Genomic DNA, 17,306 nt, shown 5'->3' with positions numbered 1-17,306 from the left:
ACAGATCACAAGTAGGCAGAGAGGCAGGCAGAGAGAGAGGGGGAAGCAGGCTCCCCACTGAGCAGAGCGCCCGATGCGGGGCTTGATCCCAGGGCCCTGGGATCATGACCCGAGCCGAAGGCAGAGGTTCAACCCACTGAGCCACCCAGGTGCCCCAAAGCCTAGAGTTTTAAAGATTAGCAGGCATGGCCAGGATAGAGCCTGGCAGCCATTGCATTACTCTTGGAGAGAAGGCAGATAAATGATCCATGGACACAAGGCAAGGAAACAGTGATCTGAGGAGTGCCTGGGGCATGCAGTGGGGAGGTTATTTGCTCAAGTCAGAGGGTGTCCCAGAGAGACAGTGTTCATGGATAGACCTTGCCAGGAACAAATAAATGGGCTGTTGCCATTTCCCTCCCTTGCCCTTCAGCATAAATATAGGACCACCTGTAGGAACCAGCACAGCGCAGACATTTGCTACCTAACTTGCATACACCAAGCCCCATCCCCTATACTCCAATGAAAATGCACTTTGCAGTTAGGATTGTGTAAGTCCCAGTACTACAGATCCCTCCCCCAGAAGACCAGAACAAACCCCTACCAGCACTGCGCCTCCCAAAGAGGGAATTTTGCAGACTCTTAGTTCCAGTGGCAGTGGTGACAGGTCTCATTTCACAAACAGGTAAGAGAATACTTCATTAAAACTTTCCAGATTCAGACCAGGGACCAAAAACTGTCCACAGAAGGGCAAAGAGAGCCTTTGCAGATGATGGGCCTGAAGGATAAAGTGGCTAGGACATAACAGCAGGTGCACATAGTACACACTGGAGACGCTCCTGGAAGCGCCAGGCCCTAGGGAACATGGGACGCTATACAGCAGGGCACTATAGGCTTCTTTATAAGGCCATTATCCTCAAGAACAGGAGACATAGCTGATTTTCCTAACACAGAGAAGTTTGCACAGAGACTTAGAATGAGAAGGCAGAGGAATTTGTCCCAAATGAAAGAACAGAGGACAAGGCAACAGCAGGAGATCTAAGTGAAACACATACAAATAACAGGACTGAGAGAGAATTTAAAGTAGTGATCATAAAGATGTTCACTGGACTTGAGGAAAGAGTGAAAGACATCGAGACCCTTAATACAGTTATAAGGTATACCAGAAGTAAAAGTATAATAAATGAAATGAGAAACATGCATGGTGGAAGGAACAACAGTCTGGAAGAAGCAGAGGGACAAATGAATGACATAGAAGACGAGAGTAGTGGAGAGTAATCAAGCTGAAGAAAAGAGAGAAAAAAAATTACGCAAAATGAGAATAGACTTAGGGAATTCAGTGACTCCACCAAATGTAATAACAGCCATATTATAAAAGTCCATCAAAAGAAAAGAGGGGGAGCAGAAAATTTATTTGAAGAAATAATAGCTGAAAGCTTCCCTAATCTGGGGAAGAAAACAGATATCCAGAGCCAGGAGGCACACAGAATACCCATCAAAATCAACAGAAGCGGGATGCCTGGGTGGCTCAGTTGGCTGAGCAGCTGCCTTCGGCTCAGGTCATGATCCCAGGGTACTGGGATCGAGTCCCACATCGGGCTCCTTGCTCAGCAGGGAGCCGGCTTCTCCCTCTGCCTCTGCCTGCCGCTCTGTCTGCCTGTGCTCACTCTCTCTGACAAATAAATAAATAAAATCTTTAAAAAAAAAATCGACAAAAGCAGACCCATACCAAGATCTACTGTAATTAAAATGGCAAAATATAGTGATAAAGAAGAAAATGTTAAAAGCAGCAAGATAAAAGAAGACAGTAACTTATGAGGAAAAATCCATCAGGCTAACCAGAGATTTTTCAGCAGACACAGAAGGGAGCGTTATGGTATATTCAAAATGCTGAATAGGAAAAATTTTCAGACAAGATTACTCTATCCAGAAAGGCTGTCATTCAGAATAGGAGGAGAGATAAAGAGTTTCCCAGACAAACAAAAACTATAGGAGCTCATGACCACTAAACCAGCCCTGCAAGAAATGTTTAAAGGGGATTCTCTGAGTGAAAAGGGAAGACCAAAAGTGACAGTGAGAAAGTAGGAAACACAAAAGCAGTAAAAATATTTTATTAAAATATCAGTCAAGGAACTCAAAAGGATGTAAAATATGACGTCATATACCTAAAGTGAGGGGATAACAGGAGTGAAGAATGGGTTCAAACTCAAACAGCCATCAACTTAATATAGATGGCTATATTCAAAAGATGCTATATACAAACCTAATGGTAACTGCAAACCAAAAAAGAATAAATACGGAAAGAATAAAGAGAAAGAAATCCAAATATATCACTAAAGAAAACTATAAAATAGAGAAAGACAAAAGAAAGGATCAGAGAAAAATCTTCAGAAACAACTACAAAACAAGTAATAAAATGGCAATAAATACATAGCTATCAATAATTACTTTTCTTTTTTTTAAATTTTTTTTTAAAGATTTTATTTATTTACTTGACAGAGATCACAAGTAGGCCGAGAGGCAGGCAGAGAGAGGGGGAAGCAGGCTCCCTGCTGAGCAGAGAGCCTGATGCGGGGCTTGATCCTAGGACCCCAGGACCATGACCTGAGCAGAAGGCAGAGGCTTTAACCCACTGAGCCACCCAGGTGCCCCTAATTACTTTTCATGTAAACATTCCAATCAAATGACACAGGGTAACAAAATGGATTTAAAAACAGCCCAGAGGGGCCTGGGTGGCTCAGTGGGTTAAGCCTCTGCCTTCCGCTCAGGTCATGGGCTCTCTGCTCAGTGGGGAGCCTGCTTCCCTTCCTCTCTCTGCCTGCCTCTCTGCCTACTTGTGATCTCTGTCTGTCAAATAAATAAAATCTTTAAAAAAAAAAACCCAACAAAGCCCATCTATATGCTGCCTACAAGAGACTTATTTTAGACCTAAAGCCACCTGCAGATTGGAAGTGAGGGGATGGGGAAACATTTATTATGCAAAGAGATGTCAAAATAAAGCCAGGGTAGCAATACTTATATCACACAAACTAGACTTTAAAACAAAGACTGTAACAAGAGACAAAGAAGGACACTATATAATAATAGAGGAGACAATCCAACAAGGAGATATGACAATTATAAATATTTCTGCACCCAACATGAGAGCACCCAAATGCATGAAACAGTAATAAACATAAAGGAAATAATCGCTAATAATACAATAACTGTAATGGACTGTAACACCCCACTTACATCAATGGACAGATCATCTAAATAGAAAATCAACAAAGAAACAATAGCTTTGCATGACACACTGGAACAGATGGGTTTCACAGATATATTTAGAACATTCCATCCTAAAACAGCAGAATACACATTCTTTTCAAGTCCAGGACCAGATGGCTTCACAGGGAAATTCTACCAAACATTTAAAGAAAAGTTAAGACCTATTCTTCTCAAACTATTCCAAAAAATAGAAAGGGAAGGATTACTTTCCAATTCATTCTCTGAGACCAGCATCACCCTGATATCAAAACCAGATAAAGACACCAAAAACAGAGAACTACAGACCAATATTTCTGATGAACATAGATACTAAAATCTTCAACAAAATACTAGGAAACAGGATCCAACAATAAATTTAAAAAATTGTTCACCATGATTAAGTGGGATTTATTCCTGGGTTCCAAAAGTGGTCTGATAGATTTGGCAAATCTATCAATGTGATACATCAATAAGAGGAAAGATAACCATAGGATCATTTTAATAGACGCAGGAAAAGCATTTGACAAAGTACAACATCCATTCATAATAAAAAGCAACGAAGTAAGTTTAGAGGCAACATACCTCAACATATATGTGACTCTCCCCAACACATATCCTAAATGGGGAAAAAGAGACCTTTTCCCCTAAAGGTCAGGAACAAGATAGGGATATCCACTCACCACTTTTAGTCAACATAGTACTGGAAGTCCTAGCCACAGAAATCAGGCAACAAAAAGATATAAAATGTATCCAAATGGGCAAGGAATTAAAACTTTCATCATTTACAGATGACATCATACTATATATAGAAAATCAGGAAGACTTTGCCAAAAAACTGCTAGAACTGATAAACAAATTCAGGGAAGTTTGAGGATACAAAATCAAACTACAGAAATCTGTTGCATTTTTATATGCCAATAATGAAGTAGCAGGAAGCGAAATTTTAAAAAAACAGTTCCAGATATAACTGCACCAAATATAATAAGATACCTAGGAATAAATCTAACCAAAGTGGTGAAGAGCTTTACTCTGAAAACTATAAAATATTGATGAAAGAAGTCAAAGACAACACAAAGAAGTGGAAAGACATTCCATGCTCATGGGTTGGAAGAACAAATAAATTGTTAAAATGTCTCTGTTACCCAGAGCAATCTACATGTTTAATGCAGTCCCTATCAAAATACCAATAGCCTTTTTCACAGAACTAGAACAAACAATCCCGGACTTTGTATAGAAACACAAAAGAGCCCAAACAGCCAAAGCAGTCTTGGTAAAGAAAAGCAAAGGAGGCATCACAATTCCAGACTTCAGGTTATATTACAGAGCTGTAGTAAACAAAACAGTATGGGTCTGGCACAAAAATAGATACAAAGTTCAATGGAACAGAATATCCAAAAATAAACGGCAACTATATGGTCAATTAATCTTGGACAACACAGGAAAGAATATCCGATGGGAAAAGACAGTCTCTTCAACAAATGGTATTGAGAAAACTGAACAGCCAGCCATGTGCAGAAGAATGAAATTGGGGTACTTTCTTACACCATACACAAAAATAAACTCAAAATGGATTAAAGACCTAAATGCGAGACCTAAAGACCTAAATGTTCTTTCTTAGGAAAGAACACAGGCAGTGATTTCTCTGACATCAGCGATAGCAATATTTTCTAGATATGTCTCCTGAGACAAGGGAAGTAAAACCAAAGATAAAATATTGGGACTACATCAAACTAAAAATCTTTCTGCATAGCAAAGGAAACAACCAATAAAACTAAAAGGCAAGCTATGGAAGGGGAGAAGGTATTTGCAAATTACCTATCCAGTTAAAGGTTAGTATCCTATATATATATATATAGAGAGAGAGAGAGAGAGAGAACTTATAAAACTCAACACCCAAAAAACAAATCCAGTTAAAAAATGGACAAAAGACATGAGCAGACATTTCTCCAAAGAAGACATCCAGACACATGAGATGATGCTCATCATCAGTTACTGTCAGGGAAATGCAAATCAAAACTATAGTGAGCTAACCCCTCACACCTGTCAGAATGGCTAAAGTCAACAACACAAGAATCAACAGGTGTTGGCTAGGACGTGGATAAAGGGGAGCTCTCATGCACTGTTGGTTTGAATTGAAACTGGTGCAGCCACTATGGAAAACAGTATGGAGTTTCCTTAAATAGCACCACTAAGTATTTACCCAAGGAATAAAAAAATACAAGTTAAAAGTGGTACGTGCACCCCTGTGTTTATAGTAACATTATAATAGCCAAATTATGAAAGCAACCTAGGTGTTCATAGATAAAGGAATGGAAAAAGAAGATGTGGCATATATATATTTGGTGGAATGTTATTCAGCTGTAAAAAATGAAACCTTGCCATTTGCAAGGACATGGATGGAGATAGAGAGTATAATGCTAAGTGAAATAAGTCAGAGAAAGACAAATACCAGCTGATTTCATTCCTCTGTGAAATTTAAGAAGCAAATGAGCAAAGGGAAAAAAAGAGACAAATCAGGAAAGAGAGTCTTAACTATGGAAAACAAACTGATGGTTACCAGAGTGGAGGTAGATAGGGGATGGGGGGAGTAGGTGATGAGAATTAAGGAGTATACTTGTCATGATGAGCACTGGGTGATTAAAAGAAAGAGCTTTTTGGGGTGCCTGGGTAGGTCAGTCACTTGAGTGTCTGCCTTTGGCTCAGGGCATGATCCCAGGGTCCTGGGATAGAGCCCCACATTGGGCTCCCTGCTCAGTGGGAAGCCTGCTTCTCCCTCTCACACTCCCCTTGTTGGTGTTATCCCTCTCATTGTCTCTCTCTGTCTGTCAAATAAAAATATTTTTTTAAAAAGTTTTTAAAAAAATTAATCATGTATCCTCAAAAATAAAAGTTCATGTCAACAGAATAGTAATCAAAACATCATCTCTGGTTCTTGGAATAGGCAAAAGAATCAAGTCTAAGAAAAACAGCCATGTGTGTTCTATGCAGTTTTATTTTAATATTTTTGTGAAGATAAGTCTATTGTTTATAGATGCTAATATTGATTCTCTTAGAGACCAAATGGAGTTGAAAACAGAACAGGATATGCTTATTTTAAAAGAATATTTCAGTGCTTGCTTCGGCAGCACATATACCAAAATTGGAACGATACAGAGAAGATTAGCATGGCCCCTGCACAAGGATGACACGCAAATTCGTGAAGCGTTCCATATTTTTAAGAAGGATGCATAAAAAAAAATATTTCAATGAAAAAATTAAGAGAACATATAGGAAGAGTCATATCAATATTGAGAAATTTAATTTTTTAGAGCATTAACTTAGTTTTTTTGCTTGCAGTTAAAGAGTAGCCAAAAGCTGTGGTAAAAATTCAGGTATATGCACTTACTGGGATCTAAGTACCATTGATGGAAACATTTTACAAGTAGTAACATAAGCCAGTGTTTACGGAGTATTCACTGTGTGCTGCTGTGCAAGGGCTATATGTAAATGAAGACTGAGATGTTTTTATCATTAGTTCATTGAGGGAGAAAGTAAACACAGCCGTCTTCACTTAGCATCTCTAATAAGTGGCAGGACTGAGTTTGAACCCAAGCTGTTTACAGAGCCTCTTGTTATTAAACACTTTTTCTTCTGTATAATAGAGATTTAAAAATTATAGTTCTTAAACCCACTATTTGGGCTATTGTATAAATTACATAATTTCTCTTTTTCACTAACAAACCTCTACAGAAAATCTATTTTCTCTGTGTCCTAGTTGATGACAACATGTTTGCTAATAAAAGTATGTTACTTTATTTAAATACCAGGTCATTTAGAATCCTTTCAGCTGCCAACATGAGGAAAACACACAATAAGAACTTATTTAATAGGAAGTCTGGTGGAAAGGCACTTCTAGGGATGGTTAATTTATTTTTTTTTATTTTTTTTTTTTTTTAAAGATTTTATTTATTTATTTGACAGACAGATCACAAGTAGGCATAGAGGCAGGCAGAGAGAGAAGGGAGGAAGCAGGCTCCTTGCTGAGCAGAGAGCCCGATGCGGGGCTCGATCCCAGGACCCTGAGATCATGATCTGAGCTGAAGGCAGTGGCTTAACCCACTGAGCCACCCAGGCGCCCCGGGATGGTTAATTTAAATGCTCAATAACATCATCCCTGGTTCAGCTTTTCTGTGGCTCTCTTGGCTTTTCTTAAGAACTTTCATCCTATCATGCCAAAAGAGCCCTGAGAGTTCAAAATCTCCATGTAGTTAATAAATTCTAGAGCCAGAAAGTTCCCAGTTTTGGATCCCATTCATAGAGCAAAGAAAATCTTCCCAGGAAGCCTCTACCCTAAGCAAACCTGTCTTAATTTCTCACTGGCCAAAAGTGCATCGTATGTGCATGACTGAACCAAACATTTGGCAAGAGAATGAGACTCTTGACTAGTTTAGATCTGTATGTGAGGAGAAAAGATGGTGGCGGGTTCTTGTGTGGGTAGGTGTCTAACAGTGTCTGCATATAGAGTTCATTTTCCTGGCATTTGATAGGGATAGGGTAATTACTTTACTCTGTAAAATAGACACTAAAAAACACTAAAAATTTTAGTGTCTTTATAACGTTTGTAACTTTAAAATTTTGTATTCATATTTTAGGTGTAATAATTATCTGTAAGTAATATCTGAAGACATTTATTAGGGTGTTTTGGATTATAAAATAGAATTCTGTACTTTGTTGTAACCTTTATAAGATGGCATTTATTATGCTCATTGCTCAGTAAGAAATTTGCAAATTTTTAGTAAACCAATAAAATTTGTATCCCACCTGACTAAATTTTAGTCAGATTCTACCAAAAAACATGAATCTATAGACAAAACTATACTATTGAATTTATTCCTGTATTTTTTATAAGTCCATTTGTAGAAAATTAAGAGAACTACTGTGTATTCTCAAATATTCATAGTAAAATTTTATTTAGGCACTGATGTACATTCAGAGCATTGTGATACTTTGCTGGAAGAAAGTGGTAGCAAAATGACATTAATGTTGTTGTTGAAATGTGACTGATTTGGGAGTACTATGTTTGCCTCTAATTGAATCAGGATATTTTAACTTCTTCACATTGTTGGAAATACTCTCTAGAGTACCCATCTCATATTAAGTAATAATAATTTTCATCTCTTTTATGGGGTCTTCAGTTTTCTTCACCATAAAGTAAAGTTTTCATTTGTCATAGGCTCTAAGAAAGGATCTGCTTTCTTTTGGGGATGATAATGTAATAGCACGGGTCCTTGAATTACCTTACTTAGGTTTAAATCCTGGCACTATAACTTAACTGGCTGTGTGATCTTGGGCTTAAAAATTAACTTTCTAGGGGCGCCTGGGTGGCTCAGTGGGTTAAAGCCTCTGCTTTCAGCTCAGGTCATGATCCCAGGGTCCTGGGATCGAGCCCCACATCAGGCTCTCTGTTCCACAGGGAGCCTGCTTCCTCCTCTCTCTGCCTGCCTCTCTGCCTACTTGTGATCTTTGTCTGTCGAATAAATAAATAAAATCTTTAAAAAAAAATTAACTTTCTAAACCAGTTTATCAGTAAAATGATAATAACAGTAGTACTTATATCAGATGTTATTGGGAGGATTAAATGACATAATTAGGGTAAAGCATTTGGCTCAGTATTAAATTACACTTGTGCCAAGTAATTATTTAGTTTTATTAACCAAAGATGTTATTTTTACTATTAATTATATAATTATTAAAAAGTAGTGCATTTGCTCTTTAACGCTATTTATACATTTGTCTTATCTGGAACCTATTCCTATAAAAGCACATAACGGACAATATTACAGGTAAATTAAATTTTAATATGTATTATTTGTGCTTGAATGAATCAGAGTACCTCTGCTTTTTCTTTAATAGTCCAGAAGAAAAGATTAGACAATTAGAGAAGAAAGTAAATGAATTGGTAGAAGAAAGCTGTATTGCCAACAGCTGTGGAGACTTAAAATTGGTAAGTTCATAAACTTCTAGGATTCAAGATGTGAAGTGTATGTCATACGTATGTGCACAAATAAAAAACATATGTACAGGTTTTCACTGCTATCCAGAAGTAGAGCAAAATCTTTCATAAGCAAATAGCATCAAACAATTACCATGAATTTATATTGAAAAATCTTTGAGCATTCCTAGACCCCAAAAGTAACCTCTCTTAGGTTTTTCTGATGTCTGGGGACATATCTTGCTAGTGGATGCACAGAGAAAATCAAAATAAAGCACAGATGCTCACAGGCAATCCAGAGCTCTGATGGCTTGATGCTGAGATGCTGAGTGTGATGAGGCTGCTCTCGCTACTGGAGATATGCGCTGCCTCTGGAAGGGTTTGCTACAAAACAGAGGTTGCACACTATTTCACTTCTTGCCCTTTTTTTTTTTTTAATAAAAGCAGAAATCTTCATATTTCTTTCAGTTAGCAAAAAACAGGTGCTAATGTAGGTCTTTTGTTAAAGCAGAGTGGCGTTATATGAACTTTCAAAAAGTAAGGGATACCTGAATAGATACACATGGGTTTTTTGTTTGTTTGTTTGTTTTTTGCTATTGACAGGCCTTAGAGTTTTCACTAAAGCAATTTTTTGAAAACAATAGGCAGCTGCTTCATAAAAACTCTCAGGTCAAAACAGTTGACTGATTTTGTAATTTTTTGACATTGGTCAATACAATAGGAAAACAAATTCTGGTGGAACAGTTGATTAAATTTTGCAGCCTGGTGGCCTATTGAATTAGACTCAAAGCCTGCTGAAAGGCATAGCTACCATGGTCCACATGCAGTACTAAGTGTTGCTTTCTTATTTAAGCCTCACTACCGTAAAATACTCTTTCCTAAGTAAACTGCAAAATCATAGTTTGCTTTTTGGTACCCCAACTCTGGTTTTTCATGCCTCTTTTAAAAAAAGATTTTATTAATTTATTTGTCAGAGAGAGAGAGAGAGCATAAGGAGGAGGAGTGGCAGGAAGAAGGAGAAACAGGCTCCCTGCTGAGCAAGGTGCCCATTGCTGGACTCCATTCTAGGACCCCAAAATCATGACCTGAGCCGAAGGCAGACACTTAACCATCTGAGCCATTAAGGCATCCCTCTGCTTTTCTTTTTTTAATTAAATATTTTTGGGGCACCTGGGTGGCTCAGTAGGTTAAGGGTCTGCTTTCAGCTCAGGTCATGATCTCAGGGTCCTGGTATTGAGCCCTGCATAGGGCTCTCCACTCAGTGGCAAGTCTGCTTCTCCCTCTCCCTCTGTGATCTTTCGTTCTCTCAAATAAATAAATAAATAGAATCTTAATAAATTAATTAAATATTTTTTCTTTATTTGCTTTGTCCTCATTACTTTGTCATACCATATAAGTGTACTTTCTAAGACTTAGTTATCACATTAATGAATACCGTTAGAATTGTTCAGTATAAAAGCTACTTTTATTGCTCACAGACCTGGTGCTTTTTTTATCTAGCTCTAAAAAAAAAATCCCATGTTAAATTAGTCTGCCAGTAGTTAGTCTCTTGGTGGAAATCAGGAAAAGGGTCTTGGCATTCTGAGTGGGATATAGGAGCCAAACTAAGTAATAAGCATTTGTTGTAATATTGGATAGCAGTTATCCTTTGATTTTTCTGTGTTTTGAGCATCCCAGAAACCAAACAAATCCATCTAAATTTTTATCATATAAGTTGGAATTAATATACCCAAAGATTCAGGATTGGATGGAAAAAAGAAGAAAATAGGTAGAGTCAAATCTAAATGGTGATAGCAGGTATGGTGATAAAGAAACTTGACTTGGGGCTAATATACTCTCCATTTTATCACTCATACTTCCTCTTTCTGGGGAGCAGTGGGGAGAACACGTGACAATTTTATGATGATAAATTCCACTTTAAACAAATACTCTGGGTTCTTTTGTTCTCAAGGGGAGTTTATTGTAAGAGTATAGGAGGGCCTACTGGGAATCCAAGAAAGTATAAGGTTCAAGTACAAGCTTCACATGCAAATATCTTTCAAAAGCATAAAATGCTCATAATGAATGCTTAAAGGAATTTACAAAGTAAGAACTTGATTTCAGGCCTTAGAAAAGGCAAAAGATGCAGGAAGAAAAGAGAGAGTCTTGGTGAGACAACGAGAACAAGTTACAACTCCAGAAAATATCAATTTGGATTTAACATACTCAGTAAGTATAAAATACCTGTTGAGTAAAATTATTTTGGCTAGGATTTGTAGATTCTGAAAGTTTTTTTTCTTTTTTCTTATTTTCTGTTGGTTTTTTTTTTTAATTTTTACAAAGACTTTATTTTATTTTTATTTAAATTCAGTTAGCTATTATAAATCTTATTGGACCTTAGGTGCTCAGAATTCAATTAATAGACATCTTTATGAAGTTCATGAGGCATCTGTTCTGTGCAGAGACTTTATTTAGTTAATTAGTTTTTAATAACTTAGGAAGTACCCCCAAACCCACCACCCAATGACTCTATTTCTGGAAGATTGCTAATATTTATGCTCTGTTTTTAGTGTGGTTACTTTAATGAGATTCTAATGTGGACTTCTGGTCTGTGATTTTTAAGAACTTCCAACTAGGTAAATAATACAATGTTCTGTGAGGGTAGTGGAAAAAAAAAAAAGCTAATTTCTTGCAGAACTTTTTTTAATTCTAAAAAGACACTAGATGTTTATACTGGTGTTTTAAAAGGGTGTATTTTTAGTGGGAGAAGTGTTCACCTGCCATACAAATGGGAATAAAGGGCATTTGAAACTTTGAATAGAAATTTTTAGATGTTTATTCTTAGTAACTAGTATCTTTAAATTCCATAGAATCTTTAGGGAATAATTTTTAGTGATTTTTTTTTTATCTGTAGGAAGTAAATTTCTATAACTTAGTGACTTAAATTACAATGTTGCATACAGAGAAATACTTTTTACAGTTTTGCATGTAAAGAAGTACACAAATGAATCCTTAAGATATTTCCACATAATGTTTAATTTTTATTTACAAAGAAAATTTGGCCCATTATCTTACCTTCTCCTTTTATTACCAGCAACATTAACAATACAAGTTTATTCTTTGTAGGTCTTTCTGAGATTAATGGATGGCAAATACCACCTAAATTAGAATGAATACTTACGAAATTAAGGTGCTGTATAGAGGATAGCTATACTTGTCTCAATGTTCAGGTTCATTTTGAATGCAAGATATTTCTGTGCATGCTTCACTTCCTGTTTGGTTGGGTATCTTGAGAAAGGCATCTAGCTTTGTTATAGAATCTTAATCTCTGAAAAGATTATAGATAAAAGGGGCCTATAATGGTCATTACATGTGTTTTTGCAATGTTTATTCCTTAGGTTCTTTTCAACTTGGCTAGTCAATATTCAGCTAATGAAATGTATGCTGAAGCACTAAACACATATCAAGTTATAGTGAAAAATAAGATGTTTAGCAATGCAGGTGGGTATATGTAGTCAATTTTCCCAGTAAGTATAATTCTTTTTTTTTTTTCTAAAGTTTATGTATTTAAGTAATCTCTGCAACCAGTGTGGGTCTCAAACTCATGATCCCAAGATCAACAGTCTCCCAAGATCAAGAGTTGCATGCTTTTCTGACTGAGCCAGCCAGGCAGACTGAGTATAGTTGTTTTGTAGTGTTAATTTACTTTTCCCCTTGTTTTCTTAACATAATCTATGCTTTAAACAAATTTGTGTTTATATGGAAGTGTCCTGCTTAAAGATATTGTTTATATGAAAACCCACATAAATACAAATGAAGAAACATTTGTTGGTGTGAGATATATTGCCTAACAGTAAACAAAAAATATATTCTGTCATCACAAGTAGAATGAACCATTGCAATCCCATCAAACATGCTTTCCCAAAGGGCATGTGGGTGGCTCATTTGGTTAAGCAGCTACCTTTGGTTCAGGTCATGATCCCAGGGTCCTGGGATTGAGCCTGGTTTAGGACTCCCTGTTCAAGTGGGGAGTCTGCTTCTCTCTTTTCCTGTGCCCCTCTCCCTCTTTCACGCTCTCTCTTGCTCACCCTCTCTCTCTCTCAAGTAAATAAAATCTTTTAAAAAATTGCTTTTCCTTGTAAATTTATTCCCAAGAGACTACAGTTTATATATATCATTTATATTGTGTAATTTTTGGTAGTAGTATTAAAGTTTATCAGAATTTCATTTTCTTTAATATATTAAAATGTGTGTAGCATTATTGAATCTAATTTTTGAATCCATTTTTCTTTTTTTAGAAAAGCACAATTCCAGTTTTATAATGTAAATCATTTGTTTTCTAGCCATATCTTCAGGCTTCATATTTCCATCTGTCTTTAGTTCCATTTCCTTATGGGAGATTAGTGTATAGATACATGAAAATAGTATAACTCTTTAAAAGTGAGAATTTTAGGTAGTGTCTGAAGCTTCCTAACTTGAGAAAAGCTTCAAAGAATATGAATTAAGGACATTTAAAATACAAAAGAAGTGAATAAAATAGAATATTATATATTCATTATTTTTTTATTAGGAAGATTGAAAGTGAATATGGGAAATATTTATTTAAAGCAAAGAAATTATTCCAAAGCCATTAAATTCTACCGAATGGCACTAGATCAAATTCCAAGCGTCCATAAAGAAATGAGGTAAGTTTACATAAGGATAACTTTGTGAAATTTAAGTGTTGTTTTTCAGAAACAAGATAACTCTTCTGACCTGTCACCAGTGGGTTGAATGTTTTTAGGTGTTTGTACGTGTTAGGTGTTTAGATTTATGTTGTATCAGTAGTATTTTGGTGTGTTCCCCTATTGACTACTTACACACATTTATATAATGACTAGTTAAAGGTTAGAGACAAAATATGTAATCAATTAAAATAAGACAAAACTAATTGGCCTGTATAAGGGATAACCTAGCAGGCCATTAACAGCAAATATAAGTTACTGCCAACATAAAATCAAAACAGCAGTCCTCTAGAACATAACAGACTACAGAATACCTTAATTCCTATAGGCTAGAAATTAAGACCACCTTATATTCTTGCTGTAGATTGAGAATGAAATAGTTTAGGAAGGGATTGCATTTGAATCTTAGAAGAGGGGAGAGGAGGAGGAAGCTGGAATATTTTCTATTCATACAATATTTCAGGAGCAGAAACAGCAAATTATCTTATGGTCTTGTAGTGACCTTGATATCATGGACGATTTCCAGGATATTTACTGATTATAATTTTCCTTGGGCTTAGTATAATTCCTCTGTGAAAGCTAGTTTATTTGTGAATGCCACCTATAGTGATCATTTGTTTTTTAATAATATATCATTATTATTGGGAAATATCTAGCTTCTAGGACACAATGCTCTTAGGCACTTTTAACTCAGGTAAGTCCAAAACTTTGAGCACTGTAGAAAAAGAAAATAATATTAGATAGTTTATGTCAAGTGTTTAATTACCCAGTAATCAAGAGGTGCTATAGTATGAGGGACTGATTTTTAAGAACAAGAATGGTCAAGAAAGGCTTTATGAAGGAGGTGTACTTGCGATAGGTTACCTACATGATGAAGGCAGAAAGGGTTATATTCCAGGCAAAGGGAAAATTGGGATGAGCCAAAGAAATAACAGTATTTGTGATCTGATCAGAGAATTATGAATAAATGAATTTAGTTGAAACAGTATTATGTTGAAGAGTGGTTAGAAATAAGATGGGATCACATCTATTATAATGACTGTAATCAAATGACTGAAAATAGTTATTGAAGAGCATGTAGAAAAATTGGAAACCTCATACCCTGGGCATATAAAATGGTACAGCCAGTTTGGAAAATAATATGGCAGTTTTTTTTGTTTTTTGTTTTTTGTTTTTTGACAGAGATCACAAGTAGGCAGAGAGGCAGGCAGCGAGGGAGAGGGGGAAGCAGGCTCCCCGCCGAGCAGAGAGCCCGATGTGGGGCTCGATCCCAGGACCCTGGGATCATGACCTGAGCTGAAGGCAGAGGCTTTAACCCACTGAGCCACCCAGGCGCCCCAATATGGCAGTATTTTAAAAAGTTAAACACAAATTTACCAGTGGGCCAGCAATTCCACAATGTTCACAGCATTAGTCATAATAGCCCCAAAGTGGAAACAATCCAATGTCTGTCAAATAGGCAATGAATAAATAAAATATGGTATGTTCATACTGTGGAATACTATTTGGAAATATAAAAGGAATCGAGTACTGATATATGCTGTAGTATGGAGGACCCCTCAAAAGATTATGCTAATTGAAAGAATCCAGATAAAAATATTATATATGACTCTATTTTTATGCAATGTCTAGAAGAAACAAATCTAGAGAGACAGAAAGTAGGTTAATGATTGTGTAGGGCAGGAGATGAGAATGGGGAGTGACTGCTAATGGGCACAGATTTTCTTTTTAGGGTAATGGAGGTGACTTAAAATAGGAATGTGGTTATAGTTTCACAGCTGTGTAGATATTAGCGGTGCTCACTGAATTGTATACTAAAAACAAGTGAATTTTATGATATGTAAGTTAAACCTCAATAAAGCTTTAACAAAGCAATAAAAAATGAGAAAGGAAAGAAAGAACCTATTTGTGGAATATCTTTACTACCAATCTAAAGAATTGAGACTTTTAAAGCTTAACTATGTTTGTATTTCTTTAGGATTAAAATCATGCAGAATATTGGTGTTACATTTATAAAAACTGGTCAGTATTCAGATGCCATTAATTCATTTGAGCACATCATGAGTATGGCACCAAATCTGAAGGCAGGCTTCAACCTAATTCTTAGTTACTTTGCTGTTGGAGATCGAGACAAAATGAAGAAGGCATTCCAAAAATTGATTGCTGTTCCATTAGAAATTGACGAAGATGATAAATATATTTCACCAAGTGTGAGTATGAAGAAGACTGCTGTGTAGCCAGCTACCAGTTATCTGTGCTTTTCTGTTTCTAGAAATGAAGAAGTTGGAATGGGTGACCTTTAGGTTTCTTCTAGCCCTATATTAATATGTTTTAATTAATTAAATTTAATTAATGTGCTTTTACCAGTTTTATTTGTTATTTAAATTAGGTTGACAGTGGGACTCTGTTGAAATAGGGCTAGAGACTATGAAGACTGACTTTACAATTTTAGTGAAAAAAGAGAAAATCTTACAAAATATAAGATTAAATGCCATTCTTTAAGAATAATATCTTGACAAAGGAACAACTAAAGCCTTTTTTTTAACTGTTTTTTTTTCAGTCATTGTTGACCAGAGGAAACTAAAACTGTGTGTACTAAGTAGATCAAAAATGAAAAGAAGTCCTTATCTTTACACATAGAATGCAGCAAAATACAAAAGTCATATTTTCAGAGACCTGAGGAGGAAATACTGTACAATGTTAAGTGAAAAACCAAGGGAAAAAAGAAAGATATACACACACCCATACATGGACATAAACTGGAAGGAAATACAGTAAAATAGAAATAGTTTCTAGACAGTGAGATAATCTTTCTTAATATTTTAAAAATATTTTTCAGGTTTTTACATATAAAGTATTGGTATGCTGCTATGTTATTTTATATTAAGCCAAACTATATGAAAATGCCTGTATTTATAGATCAAAATGGTATAATAATGGCAATTTCATAAATTGAACTTAACAGATTTTCTTAATAGATTATAAAGGTATTACAACATAGTGGTTGGCTTCATCACTCAGAACTTACTCTTATGCCTCAGCTTCTTTATACATAATAAAAGACTAATTATACTGACCTACCTTATAGGGTTGTGAGGATTAAATGAGTTATATAAAATGCTTACAAGAGAACCTGCAACATAGTAAGTGCTAAGTAAACATTAACTACTGTATATTATTTTCATATTGAGAAAAAATAATATCTTACCAAAAAATCATCTGTATTCTTAGGAGAGAGTAGAGATATTGATTACTAAGGAATTTTATGATCATTAAAGTATTTATATTTGAGTTTAGAGTTTATAATGTCACACAGCTTCTGTGTACTTGGTCCTATTCTGTCCAGTCTGACCTTTTATCAGTTGCTCAGAATCTGTTTGTTCAAGGAGAATGTAAATGATAATCAG

At 35.8% G+C, this 17,306-nt stretch overlaps 1 protein-coding gene across 1 annotated transcript in view; it reads left to right on the top strand.

Annotated features, from left to right (window-relative positions):
- The window catches only part of IFT88 (intraflagellar transport 88), a 146,079-nt gene that overhangs the window by 25,938 nt on the left and 102,835 nt on the right, over positions 1–17,306 (top strand). The window contains exons 8-12 of the mRNA XM_080798204.1: positions 9,118–9,208; positions 11,300–11,404; positions 12,574–12,676; positions 13,746–13,860; positions 15,878–16,109. Coding sequence (XP_080654330.1) covers positions 9,118–9,208; positions 11,300–11,404; positions 12,574–12,676; positions 13,746–13,860; positions 15,878–16,109 — 646 coding nt within the window. The remainder of the gene's footprint in view (positions 1–9,117; positions 9,209–11,299; positions 11,405–12,573; positions 12,677–13,745; positions 13,861–15,877; positions 16,110–17,306) is intronic.

This window comes from Martes martes (assembly GCF_963455335.1).
Source record: "Martes martes genome assembly, chromosome: 3".
NCBI classification, from domain to species: domain Eukaryota; kingdom Metazoa; phylum Chordata; class Mammalia; order Carnivora; family Mustelidae; genus Martes; species Martes martes.
Note: the sequence above shows the minus strand (reverse complement) of the source record. Positions and strands in the feature narration are given on the sequence as shown.